Source organism: Canis lupus, chromosome 15 (assembly GCF_003254725.2).
Source record: "Canis lupus dingo isolate Sandy chromosome 15, ASM325472v2, whole genome shotgun sequence".
In the NCBI taxonomy this organism is placed as follows: Eukaryota; Metazoa; Chordata; class Mammalia; order Carnivora; family Canidae; genus Canis; species Canis lupus.
The window spans coordinates 45,238,648-45,259,351 of NC_064257.1; the positions used below are offsets into that span (position 1 = coordinate 45,238,648).

At 36.6% G+C, this 20,704-nt stretch overlaps 1 protein-coding gene across 5 annotated transcripts in view; it reads right to left on the reverse strand.

Moving 5' to 3' along the window:
- TTC29 (tetratricopeptide repeat domain 29) overlaps positions 1-20,704 on the reverse strand; it is a 245,925-nt gene that overhangs the window by 95,537 nt on the left and 129,684 nt on the right. For all 5 annotated transcript variants that reach the window (XM_025439028.2, XM_025439029.3, XM_049094169.1 and 2 more), the window contains one exon: positions 4,901-5,024. In XM_025439028.2, the coding sequence (XP_025294813.1) occupies positions 4,901-5,024 (124 nt within the window). The remainder of the gene's footprint in view (positions 1-4,900; positions 5,025-20,704) is intronic.

Below are 20,704 nucleotides of genomic sequence, written 5' to 3' on the forward strand. Positions count from 1 at the left end.
GAAGAAAACATTTTTTTCAACAAAACAGATACATTTGTTGATTGAATTTTTTTGGTTTCTCTCTCAAATGCCTGGAAAACTCAATAGAATATAGTGGATTCGATTTCATCATTTTCGATCAAGAAAATGTGTTTGTCTGAGGACTCCAATTACAGAAACGGTAGCTATGATTAAAGTGTTCCTTATAACTAGCAATAAAGCCAAGTTATACTACAAAATACAAGTACCTTTTCAAAGTACCTTCATATGCTTTTTAAAACTGAGGTATAATGGATATATGGCATTACATTAGTTTTGGGTGTGTAACATTAGACTATTAGCATATATTACTAAATGGTTACCACAATAAGTTCAGTTAATACCACCTCACATAATTACAATTTTTTTTCATGATGAGAACTTTTAAGATCTACTCTTAGCAAATTTTGAATATATAATACAATATTATTATCTGTAGTTATCATGCTGTACATTACATCCCCAAGACTTACTTTTTTTTTTTAAAGATTTTATTTATTTATTCATGAGAAACACAGAGAGGAGAGAGAAAGAGGCAGAGACACAGGCAGAGGGAGAAGCAGGCTCCATGCAGGGAGCCCGAAGTGGGACTCGATCCAGGGTCTCCAGGATCACAGCCTGGGCTGAAGGCATCGCTAAACCGCTGAGCCACCCAGGCTGCCTGACTTATTTTAGAACAGGAAGCTTATACCTTTGAACCCTCACCCATGTGGCTGCTTCTAGTTGGGTTGCCAAGGGAAGGCCTCTCTGAAGATGCGGGATTTAACTGAGATATGATGACAATAAGCTAGCAATATGAAGCTCGGACTGGAGAACATTCCATGTAGGGCATTCCAGCTAAGAAAAATTTCCTAAGGCAGGAACAAGCTCTACATGTTTGAAAAACTTCACAAAGTCCATTTGGCTCTGGCGGAGTGGATAAGAAGGAGAGTGGGAAGAAATGAAGTCTGAGATGGGGTGAAGGGGTGTCTATCTCACATAGAATATTTCAGGTTGGGGTGGGATTTATATTTATGTTCTCAGAAGAATGGGAAGTAATGGAAGTGTTTTAAGCAGAGAAATATCACGACTTGATTTACGTTTAAAAGGACTACTTAGGCCTCTGTAGAGATTGGATTATATGGGCGAGAATTGGGGAATGAGCTTGAATTTACTGCAGTAGTGCAGGTGAGAAAATAAGAGTGTCACAAATTCTATTTATGATGGGATGATTGTAGAAGATCCAGAGCAGTGGGTGGATCTCAGATATGTTTGGTGGCATAAATGTCAGGATTTTTGCTTCTGGATTAGATATGGGGCAGGAAGGAGAAAAGAATCAAAGAATATCCATATTTTTGCCTTGTAGCAACTGGGCTGATGAATAATAATGCCATTTATTCAGACGGAGAAGACTGGGAGGAAGGAATTATGTTAAATTTGAGAGATCTATTAGACATTCAAGCAGAGATGCTAAGCAAGCAGTTAGATTTACAAGTGTGGAATCCCAAGGAGAGATCAGAGCTGGAGATACAAATTTGGGAGTCATCAGCATATGGATGCTATTTAAAGCCATGGACCTAGATGAGGTCAGAAAGAGGGAGCTCATAGACTAAAGAAGAGAGGTTCGCCTAGAAAATACCTGAATCATAGTTTATCATCATTGAACATCAATAAAGGGATAGAATTTAGAGGTAATGATGAGTTCAGGTTCTAACAGGTTGAAACAATCTAAGTGAAGATGTCAGGCAGGCAGTAGGATATGAGTCTGAAGTTGGGAGAAGAGATTGAACTTGACTATATTAAGAAGCAAAGTCTAAGTGCTTTTGTGTACCCAACATGCACTAGGAATTTGGGCACCCTTCCATATCTATAAATTTCTAATCTTTATATAGTTTTGCTAGGTATCTTGTTATTGACACTTGAAGATGACAAAACTGAGGATCAAAGAATTCATGTGCCCAAGTGGCAAACAGCTCATGAGGTTGTTCAGGTGTATAAATGGAATAAAGGCATTTAATATCATTAAGAAACATCCATAAGTTTTGTTTTGAAGTCTGTGATGTCATAAAATTGTTATAGTACTGTATACTTAAGGAGCACCTGGGTGGCTCAGTCAGTTAAGCATCCGATGCTTGATTTCAGCTCAGGTCATGATCTCAGGGTCATGAGATCCAGCCCAGCATTCTGCATGGGGTGTGGAGCCGGCTTGAGATTCTTTCTTTCCCTCTGCCTCTGCCCTTCTCCCTGTTGTGCTCTCCCCCTCACTAAAACAAACAAAAAATAACAAAGAAACAAAAAAGCCTATTAAAATACTATACTATTTATCATTGACAATTTATTACATAAAGAAAAAAAAAAGGAATCATTGTTGATCCCTGGGTGGCTCAGCAGTTTAGCCCCTGCCTTCGGCCTAGGGCATGATCCCGGAATTCTGAGATGGAGTCCCACATCGGGCTCCCTGCATGGAGCCTGCTTCTCCTTCTGCCTGTGTCTCTGCCTCTCTTTCTCTCTGTGTCTCTCATGAATAAATAAAATCTTAAAAAAAAAATAAGGAATCACTAAGATGTATGAATCAACTTGTATATTTGAAGATAGCCTGAATACCTGGAATCCTCCAAATTTTATATTAGAATTGGGACAAAATGGTAAAAACATTAACTTTTGGTAATTGACATAGCCTTTGGATTTTATTTGTGTCTCTAGCCTTTAAGATATTAGACTCTCCTCTAAGAATAACCAGAGAATAAAATATATACTAATGAGATACAAACTCTTAGCAAAAAAGCTTAAAAATGCAAATATAAAAATTATCCCCCAGAAGGGTTTATTGTTTTATTTTCCTTATACTTTCTGCAGTTAGGAAAATAAAGACTGATGCTTGATATTTGTGCTATGCTAACACACTGAGTTCTGGGTTTTGTTTGGTGGGAAGGTAAAGTAATTTGTGTTTTGGGCACTTTTGTTTCAAAGAACAATCCTTTTAAAAAGTAAGACTATGTATAAGCAGGGATGCCAATTCTGCTACTACAGGATAAGCTTCTACTGGGCTGCCAGCCTCACCAAGGCATGAGCCTCATCTGTTTTTCAGCACAGTGTCCTGAAAAGTGAACAAAAGCACATACAAGATCCAGGAGAGAGGAGTCACCAGGGAAGCATAGTATCACAGAGATAGGGCAGCAGAAGGGGCACACAGTGGAGAGACAGACCTGGGGTGACAGGTGGGGAGGCACAAAGAAAGAGGGGAAACCAAGTGGGGGAGATCAGAGGGAGAGGACGACCGAGAGAGTGAGAGCAGACCAGAAAGACTGGGGCGTGAGAGAAGAGCAAGGTATGTAGGGGAGGAGAAAGGAAGGAGGAGCGTGACAGTCAAGAGAAAAAGGTTTAATGAGTGTGAGTAATAAGAGAGAAAGCAAATCAGCCAGGGAGAGCGAACGAGAGGGGTGTAAAAAGAAATCATATACCCTGTTTGAAAGCATGCTTCCCATAGCAAGAACTAAAGATGGTAGTTTCACTCATTTAGATTAATTTCAAACTATTTCTTTAAAACAAAAAAGCCTAAATAATTCTGAAATCATCAAAGCCAATTATATGGCAAATAAAAGATTGTAGTAGTTAAGAGTATGGGTCTGAATACCACTTCCATCTGGAAACACGGAGGCCTCGGGTAAGTTACTTAAACCCCCTGAGCCTTGGGTAAAGGGGGATTGTAAGTTATCACATAAATGTGTGCAGGATAATGAGGGCTCATACAGCTGGCACTTGTTTCCCCTGCCAGGTGCTATTCTAACTGCCTTACATTAAGTAACTCAACACTTACAACTTCATGAGGAGAGGAAATTGAGGTACCTAGAAGGTAAGTAATTTGTCCTAGGTCACTGATCTTATAGGTGAAAGAACTAGGCTTTTCACCAGTTTAGTCTCAGAAATTAGTGCCTTTATCACTACGTACACAACCTCTCAAATATGACTAAGACAAGGTGTATAAACATAGTTTAAGAATGAAGCTGCCCTCAAAAATGATAGATCCTATTCATTATCAAAGCAGCAATTATAACTAGAAGAAAAAAAGCTTTTATACTGTTTCTTAAAGAAAAATCTGGGTAATAAAAGATAAATTCAAGAGAGAATAAATCAAAAGGCCAATACATTATGACCAATTCATTTCACTAGTAATGGCCTCTTGAATAAGATACTTTTATTTTAGAGTTTCTCTTTTCTTTCATATAACCAGTCGGATGCTGGAATTCCACATTTCCTTCAGAATTACTCCTGGGATTGTCCTTTCTTCTCCTGAAGGACCTAGCAGGGACATCACAGCTGAATTAATAAACTGGGAATTTGGGGATCCCTGGGTGGCACAGCGGTTTAGCGCCTGCCTTTGGCCCAGGGCACGATCCTGGAGACCCGGGATCAAATCCCACGTCAGGCTCCTGGTGCATGGAGCCTGCTTCTCCTTCTGCCTGTGTCTCTGCCTCTCTCTCTCTCTCTCTCTCTCTCTCTCTCTGTGTGACTATCATAAATAAATTTAAAAAAAAGATGATAAACTGGGAATTTGGAGCAAGGGAGATCAATGTTAGTGTCAGCAGGTAAGAGTCAACCATTATAATGATATTCTTTTAATTGAAATGTTTTTATTGCTTTTCAAATCCAAGACTACTTAGAATCTTCACTGGCTGCGAAGATATGAATCGCTTTTAGTAGCTAGTGGTGACTATGCCCATGATGGCATTCAGGTCCTGGAAGAAGAAGAAGTAACTGCCCTGTGCATTAACCAAGCTCTACTGTCCTGGTCCTAGGGTCATTCTGCATAATGTATTGTGGGAAGGTGAGAGTCAAAAGGGGAATAGAATTTGAAAACTGCAGATTTCTCCCAACAAGAAAGTATATATGTGTATATACTCACTTTTTCATTGTAGATGGCCCCAAGCATTGTACTTGCTCTCACAACATCTAGGCTTTGAAAATTTTTTCTTGCAATTTTCACAACTTTTTTCAAGTATTTAATTGCTTCTGTCATCTCTCCTTGGCTGAAAGAAATAAAATAGGAAAATCACTGGAGTATGATCTCATTTAATGTCACAGTAAAGAGAAGATATTTTGTGTCTTTGCATTAGAAAGTGCAAAATGGTTCAGGATAATGAAATGTGAAATGCAAATTTAAAAAATACGTGGCTTGTCTTTGTTGGAATATACAGTGAATTAAAACTTAAACCTTTAAACCCTTGTGTGTTGCTGGTGGGATTGTAAAATGGTGCACCTGCTTTGGAAAACAACTTGGCAGATCCTCAAAAATTTTGATAGACAGTTACCATATGACCAAGCAATTCCACTCCTAAGAGAAATAAAAATATTATACATCCACACATATATTCACACAAAAACTTGTACACAAATGTTCATATCAGCATTATTTATAGTAGCCAAGAAGTGGGAACAACCCCAACAGCTATTAATTTAATGAATAAGCAAGATGTGGTATATCCATACAAGGGAATATTATTCTGCCATAAGAGAGAATAAGTTTAGTCGTACATGCCACGACATGGATAAACCTTAAAAACATGTTAAATGAAAGAAGCCAGTCATAAAAGCATGTGTCATATGATTCCATTTACATAAAATGTCCAGAATAGGCAAATCCATAGAAACAGAAAGCAGGCTAGTGATATCCAAAGGCTGGTGAGAAGGGGAATGGAGAGAGACTGCTAAGAGCTATGTATGGGGTTTCTTTATAGAGTGACAAAAATGATCTGAATTAAATTGTGGTGAAGGTTGTACAACTCTGTGAATTTACTGAAAACTACTGAATTATAGACTTTTTAAAAGGGTGAATATACAGTATATGAATTACATCTCAATGAAGCTGTCATTTTTTTAAAAAAAGAAAACCTTTGAAAAGGTTGAACTTTTCCAGGTCACTTTGCAAATGAAACCAGTCCTTTGTGGGGAGGCAATACCTGCTGGAGGTATTAGAACAAATATGATGAAAATGGAGTCTTCAGAAATCTCCCAATGAGGACTCCAAAGAATGAAGGAGAGATATACCCCCAGATGGAAGGGCCTGGCTTCTGGAAGGCATGCCACAAACATCTGGCAAACTGCAAGAATTCATATAAGGAAGAAATAAATTTCATTGTGATATACCAGAGAGTTTGGAGATTGTTACAGCAACTCAATCACCAAAACTAGCTAAAACAAATTTGGCTATATTTTTCTTTCATAAAGAATTGGTGGGCACATCATTTTAAAGATTTCAATGAATTACAATGAGAAACTTCAATTACTTAAATTCTACTCTCATTTTATAAATCTGAGTCCCAAACACTCATCAGTTTTTCATGATCTGATATGCCACTCCAAGTATATATAAATCTTAGTTTTATCTGAGTAAGAGATAAACAGAAAGGGGAGGGATGAGTGGAAAGACTCTAAAAATCTCTAAAGGAGATAAATATTTGAAATTTGAAAGTCAGTCTAAGGAGACAGGCTCCCTTAGGAGCCAATTTTAGTAATTGTCCTGGTGAAGAATGCTTGGGGGCCACCGAGGGACACACTCTCATAAGGGCAAACGGAATTAAGAACTAAGATAAAAAATATTTGAGCAACCAAAGACACAGTAATTTTCGAAAACAGCTAGAGTCAAGGTTTAATATGCTGGGACTGATTTTGTAGAGGCAATTGAAGCCAAAGTCCAGCTAAAGGGACAGTTGACTGCCGATTCACGGACAAAGCAAGAAGTGATTTCAAAATAATGGCTCCAAATTAAGTGTGCCAAAAAAAATTCAGTATCTGTTGAGCCTGTGGATTTTCATTTTTTTCCAATTCCTAACAGAACGGTGAATCTAAGATTATACAAAATTCTATTGTTAAATCATATTAGAACCACGGTAGTTTTCATTAATGTGACAACATCTAGAATTTAGAGATTTTAAAAGAACAAAATCTATAATTGTATTCTTCAATTACCTATACTAAAGGAAAACATTCTTATTTCTGAGTATTTTTGAGTCCCTAGAATTTCCCTTTTGTTCCATAGGCCAGCAGTTCTCAGTGAACATCTATTCTATGACTCAGTAATTCACAGGATAAAATTCGGAAATGCAGAGCTTGTTTTGCAATCGAGCTGCTCCTCATATGAGTATTCCTCAGTTTATCCTGCAAGGATTTACTCATAGGAAGTCCGGATAATATGGTAATGAACGTGGCATTTATAGAAACTTTGCTACAAACTTTTAAATTATTGCAATTACAGAAAAAGTTAGCAATATTAGTACCATATTTAATTGATTCTAAAACACACATTTTCCCCCATGTTTTAACGTTTCTGAAATCAGGATGTCTTACAACAGGTGGGCATCATCATTGTCAGATGGGGAACAGTCAGGTCATAGCTGTTGCTGCAGCAATGGATTAGGTTTATATTTCTGGACATGACCCAACAATTGCAATGCTTTGATATTTCTGTTAATAACTATTTAAAGATGATTTCAGAAAGGAAAAGGAGGACTGGTTGTTTTGTAAAAACCTTTCTGAAATCTGGAAGTCAAGAAAATGCCGACTTCAAAATCAGCAAATTAAGTGTCCGTGACTTGGAAAAAAATAGTGGAGATGATACTGGAGCACTATTTTTAGAAAGGCTATAGTACCAATGTTCTTCATGACACTAAGAATAATACGTTTGGGGAAAAAATAGTGACAATTCTGATTTAAAAGTGATTCAGAAGAACTGGATTTAGAATGCAAATATGTTTGAGGAGTATAATAAATTTGTATTTTTTACATGAAGGCTTAAGAGCCTAAAATAGCTCTTTTATTAAGTACAAAATCAAAATTCTAAGCAATAAGAGTTGTTATCTCACAATTTAGTTAGAATATTCCTTTTTGGTAGTATGTAAGGTGCATGGTCCAATAGAAAAAAATCTTAGATTTAGTGAAATCTAAAAATAAAGTTACTCCTTCAGTGTAATGGATGCCTGCAATATAATGGGCAGTTCATTGGACAGTAAATTTTTTGTTTTTTGTTTCTGTTTTTTAAAGATTTTATTTATTTGAGAAAGAGGGAGAGAGCGAGAGAGAGCATGAGCGGGCTGAGGGAGAAGCAGACTCTACTGAGCAGGGAGCCTGATCTGATGTGGGGCTCGGTCGATCCTGGCATTCTAGGATCATGACCCCAGCCAAAAGCAGCTTAGCCTAATGAGCCACCCAGGTGCCCCTGACTAATAAATTTTTGAATAAAATTTTCTAGGAAGTTTGAAATTCACACTGAATTTATATATACCTGATATATAGTTAGAACATAATGAGAGCAAACAACTGGTCTAACTACTTAATAGTTCCAATAAATCTCTATATGTATCTATTCATTTTATTTAATTTTATGCAAAAACAAACATACTTAATTTTTTTGGTGCTGTGTTTATATCATATGTATATAATCATAAAGCAATCATATATTCAACAGCATTCTGTTTATAAAATGAGCATCAAAATATCGATATTTCTAACCTAACATTACAAATTCACTTGCAAAATGGCATTCATTTTCATGGTTACAGTTAAAATAGCAAAATGTAACATTCACCTAAATCTCTGAGCAAATAGAACCCCAAACATAATAGTTTTTAGCATGAATGTCTATACTAGGTGTGATTGATGAGCTATATTATTACCACATGCAATAAACAGTTGAAAAAGTGCCTCTTGAAAAAGTAATATAAAAGGTAATATCTGATTTTCAGTGGCAAGAATTTTTAAAAATTTTAAGTTCAATTAGCCAACATGTTTCAGATTTGGCGTTCAATCATCAGTTGTGTATAATACCCAGTGCTCATAACATCACATGACCTCCTTAATGCCCATCACCCAGTTGCCCCATCCCCCCATCCACTTCCCCTCCAGGAACCCTCAGTTTGTTTCCTATACTTAAGAGTCTCTCATGGATATTTTCCCTCTGATGACTTCCCTTTCAGTTTTCCCTCCCTTTCCGTATGATTGATCCTCTGTCCTGTTTCTTATATTCCACATGAGTGAAAACCATATAATAATTGCCTTTCTCTGTTTGAATTATTTCACTCAGCATAGTGTCCTCCAGTGCTATCCACATCGATGTAAATGTTAAGTATTCATTCTTTCTGATGGTTGAGTAATATTCCATTGAATCTGTAGACCACATCTTCTTTATCCATTCATCTGTCAATGGACATCTTGACTTTTTCCCACAGTTTGGCTATTGTGGACATTGCTTCTATAAACATTGGGGTGCATGTGCCCCATTGGATCACTAATTTTGTATCTTTGAGATAAATACCTAGTAGTGCAATTGCTGGGTTGTAGAGTATCTCTATTTTTAACTTCTTAAGGAAACTCCATACTGTTTTCCAGAGTGGCTGTACCAGCTTGCATTTGCACCAACAGTGTAAGAGGGTTCTCCTGTCTCAGTGGCAAGAATTTGAGATTTTTAAAAATTCACATCAGAAATAGTATATAGAATAAGTAAGTTCATGCAAAAATATTTTAATAAGTTTAGAATACTCAGAAAACAATCCCACAAATGTGGTGTTGTCAGAGTAACTAGTGGGCAAATTGAAAAATATTTGGCTGTTTTATAAAATTAACTAGAGTGACTGGGAAATTATGTGTATAACCAAGGTAAAAATTAGAACTCAGATTCAACTTGGAAAAAATGTCAATCTGCCTTGTTATTTCTTTTCTTTATTATTCTTGGGTATAATTGTCATACAATATCATATTAGTTTCAGGCTTACAACGTGATGATTCAATACTTGTCTACATTGTGAAATGATTACCACCACAGTCACAAAAAAATTTTTTTTTTTTACCTTTTTTCCCAAAAATTTTATTGGGGGAAACTACAAAACATTTACAGTATAATGTTTACAATCACAATTTGTAGTGTACTGATTCCCCAAAATATATTACAACTCAAGTTGACTTGTTACATTCAAAAACCTACTTCTGTCAAAGTAGTCCAGCGTACATACATACAGGGTGCTCCAACAGTACCTATGTACAAAGAAACTAAAGCTACCGCTCATTCATCTGCTGTCCAGGAAAGCATTCCTGCCTTTCTACACACGCAAAAAAAAAAAAAAAAATTACAAGTTCTGGAATTTTCTGGAATGAAACAAGGCATATTCATGTACTACATACCATTTTTAGCACTAAGAGGTGGTCTCTTCACTTTAGATCTATGTAAAAAGAAAGTGGTAAATATATTTTCCTTTTGTGCAGTTGAACCCATCCTACATTCAAATTCTCTCAAGCACTAATAGAAAAATAGTTATTTGGCTGGGGAAGATTTAAGGCCAGTTCTGGCCCTCCCAAAGACACTGTGAGACTAACCCCCACCCCATTATTGCTACATGTCTTTATACACAGAGTATGTCACAGTAGAATTGGGGGAATAAACAAAAGACCTTTTTTTTTTCTAATTTAAAAAGTTGGAATAAGAAAAGCATGCCACATTTAAGCCTGATTTGCAAAGTCTGTGGTCACTTTTTTCTTTAAAGTAGGATGGGCTACAACCATTATACATTCTAAGAAAATTCATAAGATGTTCCTCAAACTATTTCCACAGCATCAGGATACATTTTCTGTAAAGAAATCATGCAATCTTTCAAAATTTATGTAAACAAAGAAAGAAACTAATGAAATAAATATTACATACAATCTCTTAAATGAAGATTTTTTTACTCATTTACAATAAAATAACCAAGTGAAGTTACAAAAGGCATATATTACTGTGAAAAGAACATACACTCCACATTTTGCTGATTAATAATGGCAATCATAATTTAACATAACAAAAGAATATATATCTATTGTTTTTCATCATAGTTGATAAATACAGTATGAACAAAATTTTCAATGTATACTTTTCACAAGATAATAAATAAGTTAAATAGTTTTTTCATATTGAGTTGTGGTGCAGTGGTGCGAGTCAACTCAAAACACCTAAAAATTCAGCAGTTATTCCCCCCAAAGATTACGAACTAAGCTCTGCCCAAGGCTTCCAGAAAGAGCAGGTAAAATGGTTCTAACATTAAACATCTACTAAGTGGTGGCGATGAAACCAGTAACCAGTAGGAAACTTTGGAATGCAGGTGTCTTTTTTTTTCTCCAATTTTTTTTTTTTTTTTTTTGATGAGCACTTTCAAGATCCACTCTCCCTCAGCAACCTTCAAGTATGCTCAGTACCATTGACTGTATTTGTTGTGCAGCACACCACATCCCCATGACCTATTCGTTTCAAAATTGGAAGTCTGTACCTCCCGACCCTGTTCATCCCTTATGCTCAACGCCTAACCCCGCTTCTCCCTGGCAACCGTTGAACCGCTCATATACATGAGTTTTATTTTGCTTTGTTTTGTTTGTTCATTCAGTTTGTTTTTCAGATTCCACATATAAGCGGCAGCTTAAATATTTTTCTTTCTCCACCAGACTCATTTCACTTTGCTTCATACTGTTAAATTTCACCATGTTGTCACAAATGACAAGGTTTCATTCTTTTTAATGGCCGAGTAGAATTCCACTGTGTATATATATTCTATCTTATTCTTTCATTGCTTGGACACTTAGGTTATTTCCATATTTTGGCTACTGTAAATAATGCTGCAGTGAACACAGGGGTGCACATATCTTTTTAAGTTAGTGTTTTCATTTTCTTCAGATAAATATCTAGAAGTGGAATTGCTGGACCATATAGTTCTACTTTCAACTTTTTGAGGAACTTCCATACTGTTTTCCATAGTGTCTGTTATTCCCAAAACAATGCACGAAAGTTCCCCTCTCCAAGCCTTTGCCAACATTTGTTTCTTGTCTTTCCAATAATAGCCATTCTAACAGGTGTGAGGTGATATCTCATTAAGGTTTTGATTTGCATTTCTCTGATTAGTGATATTGAACATCTTTTCATGGGTCTGTTGATCATGCACATGTCTTCTTAGGAAAAATGACTTCAGATCCTCTGCTTATTTTTTTTTAAAGATTTTTATTTATTTATTTATTTATGAGAGAGAGAGAGAGAGAGAGAGAGAGAGAGAGAGGCAGAGACACAGGCAGAGGGAGAAGCAGGCTTCATGCAGGGAGCCTGATGTGTGACTCGATCCTGGGTCTCCAGGATCACGCCCTGGGCTGCTGGTGGCACTAAACCACTGCGCTACTGGGGTTGCCCTCCTCTGCTTATTTTTTAATTAGACTTTTTTTTGCTATTGAGTTATGAGTTCCTTATATATTTGTGACTTGCAAATATTCTAGTTCAGTAGGTTGCCTTCACATTTTGTTGATAATTTCCTTTACTGTACAGAAGAAGCCTTTTAGTTTGATGTAGTCCCACTTATTTATTTTTCCTTTTATGATTTTGTTTTTGGAGTTAGATCCAAAAAAAAAAAAAATCACTAAGACATACTTCAAAGAGCTTACTACCTAGCTTCTCAGAGTTTTATGATTTCAGGTTTTACATCTGTCTTTAATTCATTTTGAGCTAATTTTTTGTGTATGGTATAAAATAGTAGTATAGTTTCATTCTTTTGCATGAGGCTGTCCAGTTAACCTCATGGACATTTATTAAAGAAACTTCCTTTCCCCATTTTATATTCTTGGCTCTTTTAAAATAAATTAATTGACTATAAATGTGTGGGTTTATTTCTGGGCTCTATTCTGTTCTACCAATCTATGTGTCTGTTTTTATGCCAATATCATACTGGGTTTTGTTTGTTTGTTTTAAAGATTTTATTTATTTGAAAGAAAGAGAGAGAGAGTGAGCACAAGCAGGGGGAAGGGCAGAGGGAGAGGGAGCAGGGAGCCTATTAATGTGGGGCTCAATCCCAGGACTCTGAGATCATGACCTGAGCTGAAGGCAGATGCCCAACCAACTGAGCCACCCAGATGCCCCTGTACTATTTTTTTTTTTTTTTTTTTTTTTTTTTTAATTTTTATTTATTTATGATAGTCACACAGAGAGAAAGAGAGAGAGGCAGAGACACAGGCAGAGGGAGAAGCAGGCTCCATGCACCGGGAGCCCGATGTGGGATTCGATCCCGGGTCTCCAGGATCGCGCCCTGGGCCAAAGGCAGGCGCCAAACCGCTGCGCCACCCAGGGATCCCATTTTTTTTTTTTTTTTTTTTTTTTTAAATTTACCCTGTACTATTTTGGTTATTATAGATTTATAATACAGTTTGAAATTAGGGAGCATGATGACTCCAGCTTTGTTTTTCTTTCTCAAGATTGCTCTATTCAGGGTCTTTTGAGGTTCCATATACATTTTAGGTTCGTTCTATTTCTGTGGAAAATGCCAGAAGGATTTTGATAAAAATTGCACTAAATATGTAGATTGCATTGAATAGTATGGACATTTAACAATATTAATTCTTCCAATCTATGAACACAGAAAATCTTTCCATTTATTTGTGTTTACTTCAATTTATTTCATCAGTGTCTTATAGTTTTCAGTGTAAAGGCCTTTTCACCTCCTTGGTTAAATTTATTCCTAAGTATTTTATTCTTTTTGATGCCATTATAGATGGGATTGTTTTCTGTTTTTCAAAAAGATTTATTTATTTATTTTTAGAGGGAGCAGGCAAGTGAGGAAAGGGGCAGAAGGAGAGACTCTTTCAAGCAGACTCCCTGCTGAGTGCAGAGAACAGCTCAGGGCTTCATCCATGAGATCACAACCTGAGTCGAAACCAAGAGTCAGATGCTTAACCAACTAAGACACCCAGGTGCCCTGGGATTGTTTTCTTAATTACTCTTTCTGATAGATTGTTTAGTGTATAGAAATGCAACAAATTTTCATGTTAATTTTGTACCCTGTAACTTTACTGAATTCATTTATTAGTTCTAACAGTTTTTTGGTGGAGTCGTTAGGATTTTTATATATAAAGTCATGTTGTCCATAAATAGTGACAGTTTTACCTCTTTTTTCCTATTTGGGTACACTCATTTCTTCTTCTTGCCCAAATTGCTGTGGCTAGGACTATGCTGAATAAAAGTGGTGAAAATGGGCATCCTTGTCTTGTTCCTATCTTAGAGGAAAGTTTTTAGCTTTTCACTATTGAGTATAATATTAGCTGTGGCTTGTCACATATGGCCCTTACTATGCTGAGAGGTTCATTCCCTCTATCCTCACTTCCTTGAGAGTTTTTATCATGAATGGGTGTTGAATTTTGTCAAATGCTTTTTTTCTGCATCTATGGAGATGATTATAAGATTTTATTTAACATTTGTTATTGTGGGGTATCATGTTGATTTTTAAAATTTCCCTTTTAATTTCTCCTTTCATTTACCCACTGGTGGTTCAGTAGCATGTTGTTTAATCTCTCTATATTTGTGATTTTTCTGGTCTTTTTTTCTTGTAAATCATTTCTGGTTTCATACCATTGTAGTCAGAAAAGATGTTTTATTTGATGTCGATCTTAAATTTATTGAGACTTATTTTGTGCTGCAACATACTATCTGTTGTGAAGAATAATCCCTGTGCACTTGAGAAGAATGTGTGTATTCTGTTGGTTTTTAATGGAATGTTCTGTTTATATTTCTTATGTGCAACTGGTCTAATGTGTCATTTAAGGCTGATGTTTCTTATTGATTTTTTCTGTCTGAATGATCTATTTATTGATGTAAGTGGCGTAATAAAATCCCCTACTTTTGTTGTAGTGCTGTCAGTTTCTCTTTTTAGATCTGTTAATATTTGCTTTATATATTTAGGTGCGTGAATATTTACAAATTTCATATCCTCTAGTTGGGTTGATCCCTTTATCATGTAATTTCCTTCTTTGTCTTTATTACAGTCTTTGTTTCAAAGCTTATTTTGTCTATTGTAAGTATAGCTGCCTCAGCTTTCCTTTGGTTCCCAATTGTATGAAACATCTTCTGTATCCCTTCACTTTCAGTCTATGTACATTCTTCTACCTAAAGTGAGTCTCTTGTAGGCAGCATATAGACAGGTCTCTCTTTTTTTTATTATTATTAGTCATTTAGTTAGCTACACTGTGTCTTTTGATTGGAGAATTTAATTCATTTACATCTAAAGTAATTATTGATAGGTATTATTATTGCCATTATGTTAACTGTTTTCTGGCTGCTTTGTAGTTCTTCTGTATTCCTGTCTTCTCTTGCTCTCTTCCCTTGTAGTTTGATGACTATCTTTAGTGTTATGCTTAGATTACTTTCTTATTATCTTTTGTGTATCTACTCTAGGTTTTTGCTTTGTGGTTACCATGAGGGGCACATATAACAGGTTCTATATATAACAGTTTAAGTTGATAGCAACTTAGGTTTGAACACATTCTAAAACTACATTTTTACTGCCTCCCACTCCACCTCGTATGTTTTTGATGTCACATTTTACATCTTTTTATTTTTTATTTTCATTAGTTTTGTCTTTTAATCTTTTATCAGTAACTAATCCATTATCTTTACTATATATTTACTTTTACCAGTGAGATTTATACTTTAATATGTTTGCTTGTTACTAATTAATGCTTTTCATTCAGCCTAAAGTAGTTCCTTTAACATTTCATTTAAACCCAGTTTGTGATAATAAATTTCTCTAGCTTTTGTCTGCAAAACTTTTTATCTTTCCTTCAATTCAGAATGATAACCTTGTTGGGTGAAGTATTTTTGTCTGGAACTTTTTTCCTTTCAGCACTTTGAACACTTTGAATATATTATTTGCCCTTCTTCTCACCTGCAAAGATTCTGTTGAAAAATCTACCGATGGTCTTTTGGGGTTTCCCTTGTATGTAACAACTTGCTTTTTCTCTTGCTCCTTTTAATATTGCCTCTTTATCTTTAACTTTTGATATTTTAATTATAATGCATCTTGGTGTGGATCTTTTTGGGTTCATCTTATTTGAATCTATCTGTGATTCTTGTATATGGATGTCTGTGTTTCCCCCATGTTAGGTAAGTTATCAGAAATTATTTCTTTAAATGAGTTTTCTTCCCCTTTCTCTCTCTCTTGTTACCTTCTGGGACCCTTACATTGTAAATGTTATTCTGTTCGTTGTTGTCTCTAAGGTCTTCTAAGCCATCTTTCCTTTTTAAAATTCTTCTTTCTTTTTGCTGCTCTATTTGGGTGCATTCCACTGCCTTGTCTTCTAGATAACTGATCCTTTCTTCTGCTTCACCTAGTCTGCTGTTGAACCAGTATCACTATGTTCATTCATTCTTCTCCCAAGTTACTGAGCATCTTAATTACCATTACTTTTGACTCTTTATCAGGTAAATTACTTATCTCCATTTCATTAATTTTTTTCCTGAGGTTTTATCTTCCTGTTTTATTTGGATCATATCCAAATAAATAATCCTCTGTTTCCCATTTTTTTTCAATTTTCTGTTTCTCTGTATTAGGTGAAACACTACTTCTCCCAGTCTTGAAGGAGTGCACTTGTATAGGAGGTGAAACTTGTTGTTCAACATTGCTCTAGCTCTTGGTTATCTCTTGAACCTTTGTGATTACCTAAGCAGCCTAATTTATTCTTGATAGGTCCCAGGTGTTGAAGTCTGCCCCAACCTGTCAGTTTTCCAAAGGGAAGGATCTCAGCACCTATTTTCAGGCTGTTTGGAAGCCAGACCCTCAGGCAGCAATTTTAATGTATTCAAATATATATAGTCCTTTGGGGCTATAATTGTAAACCCTGCTGATCTTCAGACCTGGAGATGACCCTTGGGTGACAGTTGCAAAACCTGGGGCTTCTGATGAGTGCATAAATTCCTTTCCATGAGGCACCAGTACACTGTAGCAAGGCCTAAAGAATGCAGAAAGGGGATCCCTGGGTGGCGCAGCGGTTTAGCGCCTGCCTTTGTCTCAGGGCGCAATCCTGGAGATCCGGGATCGAATCCCACGTCGGGCTCCCGGTGCATGGAGCCTGCTTCTCCCTCTGCCTATGTCTCTGCCTCTCTCTCTCTCTCTGTGACTATCATAAATAAATAAAAAAAAAAAAATTAAAAAAAAAAAAAAAAAAAAAAAAGAATGCAGAAAGATGGACCTGCATGGCTTCTATTCTCTGAGAGTACCTGTGTAACCTTTAGATATGTGGCCAGCTTGAAGTTTGCCCTTAAGACTCAAGTCCCAGGACCAGTAAATAGGCCTCTTTCACAGAAAGACTGGGAGTATGTTTCAGTCTTCTATCTCTGCAGTACTCTGGGGATGTTAGCCTGCCAAGAACTGTCTCTCAGCTACAGCCCATGGGTCCCACAAATGCAAGCCCCTCTTGCTATCAGAATGATGTGACTCTGGAACATCCCTGTGTAGACTGCATGTGATCAAAAGTTTTAGTGAGGCAGCAGGAGAACACAGAGCTGGGGTGCATTTGCTTAAGCTATCAAATTAGAGAGAGAGTGTAAAAATGGCACCCACCAATGCCTCTGTTCCTGGAGAGCCCCCCATAGGGTTCTGCCCCTCTGGCATATGCTTTAAGATTAGCAAACTTCACATATAGTCTATGTACTTTTCAAACTGCTACTTTTGTTCTGGTCACTGGGGTAAGTTAGTCTGCATACAAGCTGTTTAAGAGAAGTACTCTAGTTCCCTGCAGCCCTTTGGGTTTCCTGGATGTGAGCCTTGTTGGTTTTCAAAGCCAGACATTTTTGGGGCTTGTCTCTCCATTGCAGGTCAGGGGTTGGGGTGCCTGATGTGGGACATGAATCCCATATTCCTTAGGGAGAAGTTAAAGATTTGTGAAATCACTCCCAATTGTGGATTGCCATGTTGCAGGTGGGGTTTTAATGAGAATGCGTCTCAGCCTCTATTGCTCATCTAGATGTGGCTCTTTTTTTTTTTTAAGATTTTATTTATTTATTCATGAGAGACATAGGGAGAGAGGCAGAGACATAGATAGAGGGAGAAGCAGGATCCCTGGGGAGCCTGATGTGAGACTCAATCCCAGGACCCTGGGATCACAATCTGAGTGAAGGCAGATGCTCAACCACTGAGACACTCAGGTGCCCCTAGATGCGGTTCTATAATTGTTTGTTGTAAAGGTGCTGTTCAGCTAGTGTTCAGGTCTTTTTCAGAAGGAATTATTTCATATGTAGCTATGGATTTAGTGTGTCTAAGAGAGGTAGGTTCAGGATCTTCATATGCTACCATCTTGGATGCCCTCTCTCGAGCTGCCTTTAAACACTAACTAAAATTAACTATTTTGTTTACATGCTATTTTCCTGTGATCTGCATGGAAATAAACACAGCAGCTCTGAGGAACAGCTGCATTGTTATCCCATAGTCTTTGATCTATACTAAATATTTAATAAAACTAGTCTTCAAATGTCAAAAAAGAGGGGTGAGTTGTATGGTATGTGACTTATATCTCAATAAAGCTGTTATATTTTTCTAACTAACCTTTAAAAAGTTTATGAAAGGTGAATGATAATTTGTTCTTGCAAGTGTCCCTCAGCTGTGAAATCTTAGGTGTCACTAAAGTCATCTATACAAGTTGTTTTTTTTTTTTACAAGTTGTTATAAATATACTGGCAAAATGTTTAGAATGGTACATATTTATGACCAGAGTGCTTAGCATATACTAGGCTTCATATATTTTTAAATAAAGGAGTGGCTGAAAACTTGAAAAGGGAAATGCTTATGCAATACTCATAAAAATTAAGCTCCCAGGTAAATTGTGAGACTATTAGTCATTGGAAGTTTGGAGTCCATGATTGTCAACTCCTTTCTCCTGGATATTTTGGTAATATCAAGATAATCTTTTTATTTCAGCAACTTCCTTGAGAGACTATCAAATGCCCTACAATGTGTTAGTTTCTGGGGACTATGGTTCCTGCCTCTAAAGTGTTTCACTGTCAATTTGGAGAGATAAATTTAAACATTTGTACATAGAATTAACTGTGATAAATACTACAAACTGTCTAAAGTGCTTTAAAACCTAGAGCACATTTATTTGAATATCTTCACAAGAGCAAGCCTAGTGTTTTGGGGTAAATTTAGTCTTAAAAGGAAGCCAAACAGATCTGGAGCCAAATCCAGTGAATACAATTTTCGTCTCAAAGCATCCGTAGACCTTTGAAAAATTATAATATGTATTGTGGAAAACATCTTTGAATTTTGAACTACATAAAATGTTTGTGTGCTTATAGATTCACAGATCCTTTGCTCTACTCCCATCTTTCTTTCTCCTCCTCATTTACACAGATCTTCAATGCAAGTTCGGAGTTGCTGCTAAATGTCTAATCTTTTCCCAAGTATTTTTCCCTCCCTACCATCTAGGACTTTTGTTCCAACTCTGGTCTCTTTCTTCTGTATCTCTCATTTTCCCAGATATCTCACTGACATTGAGGTCTCTGCCTGCCCAAAGTTGGCTATTTCTAGAGTTCTCTCTCAATCATTCCTTCCCCTCCATGAAAAGCAAAAGCTTTCTATGGGTAATTTCCTATGATGCCATGCCCTAAACTCCTATATGCATATGTCTGGCAAATCCATATTTCTAGCCCTGATTTTTTTCCCCTTGTGCTTCACATCCATATTTCTAGTTGTCCAGACATACCAAGCATGCAAAGGAAGATAATTTCCTCTAAGTGATGCCATCTAATGATGAGGCTTATGGAAATTTTGGAATTTCTCTTTAGGAAACTCCTGGTTGGCTCAGCGGTTGAGTGTCTGCCTTTGGCTCAGGGCATGATCCTGGAGTCCCAGGATCCAGTCCCACATCGGGATCAGGGAAGCTGCTTCTCTCTCTGCCTGTGTCTCTGCCTCTCTCTCTGTGTCTCTCATGAATAAATAAATAAAATCTTTTTTTTTTTTAAAGGAAACTCCTGCATGGTACAGTAGTATAAAGCATTCATAAGTAATTTAATGGATTTTGTTTAAAAAATTGAGTTACACATAGAGATCATTTACTGAATTTTCTAAATGTGACTCTAAATACTTTTGGCTGTTTCCAGAGACCAAACCCACCTCTCAAACAATGATGTGCTGCTATTTTATATATATATATATATATATATATACACATACAATATACATTTGATAAACATATCGAAGGTATATGCCACAAGTTCAGACATCATTTCAAAAAAGTTTAATTTTAAACAGTTAATGTCAGGATTAGAGGTATCAACTTGGATAACCTCCCAAGATTTGAGGAGCATAATGTTCATTTTCATAAATAAGTTATGGTATATTTGTAAAAATAAGTTAGATTGCTTTACAGATTTATTTATTTTATTTGAGAGAGAGAGTGTGTGTGCTCTTGCACACATGCACTTTGAGGGGGAAGGGCAGAGAGAGGAGACAGGCAAATCAGACTACCAGCTGAGTGCAGAGCCCAATGTGGGGGAGGGGAGAGGCTCAATTCCAGGACCCTGAGATCATGACCTGAGTCAAAATCAGGAGTCAGAGGCTGAGCCCCCCAGGCATCCTGCTAAGTGTTATTTTTTGCAAATCTTCCATTATGCAATGAATGAAATGCCATAATGTAAACATACAACTCTGCAAGATAGACAGACAGCAGGTAAAGTCCTGGTGTCTGGCTTTTAGGGGGCAGGTTCAAAGAATTAACACTTTTTGTTTACTTGAGTGCTGGGTACTATCAGATGCATTCTTTTTTTCTTTCTTATCAGCAAAAGAATGCTCTATGTATCAGAAGTAGAATGGAATTTCACATTCCTGATGTTGTGAATATTGCTGTTTATGATTCTGTTCTCATTTTTTCATAACAAAATCATGAATAATTT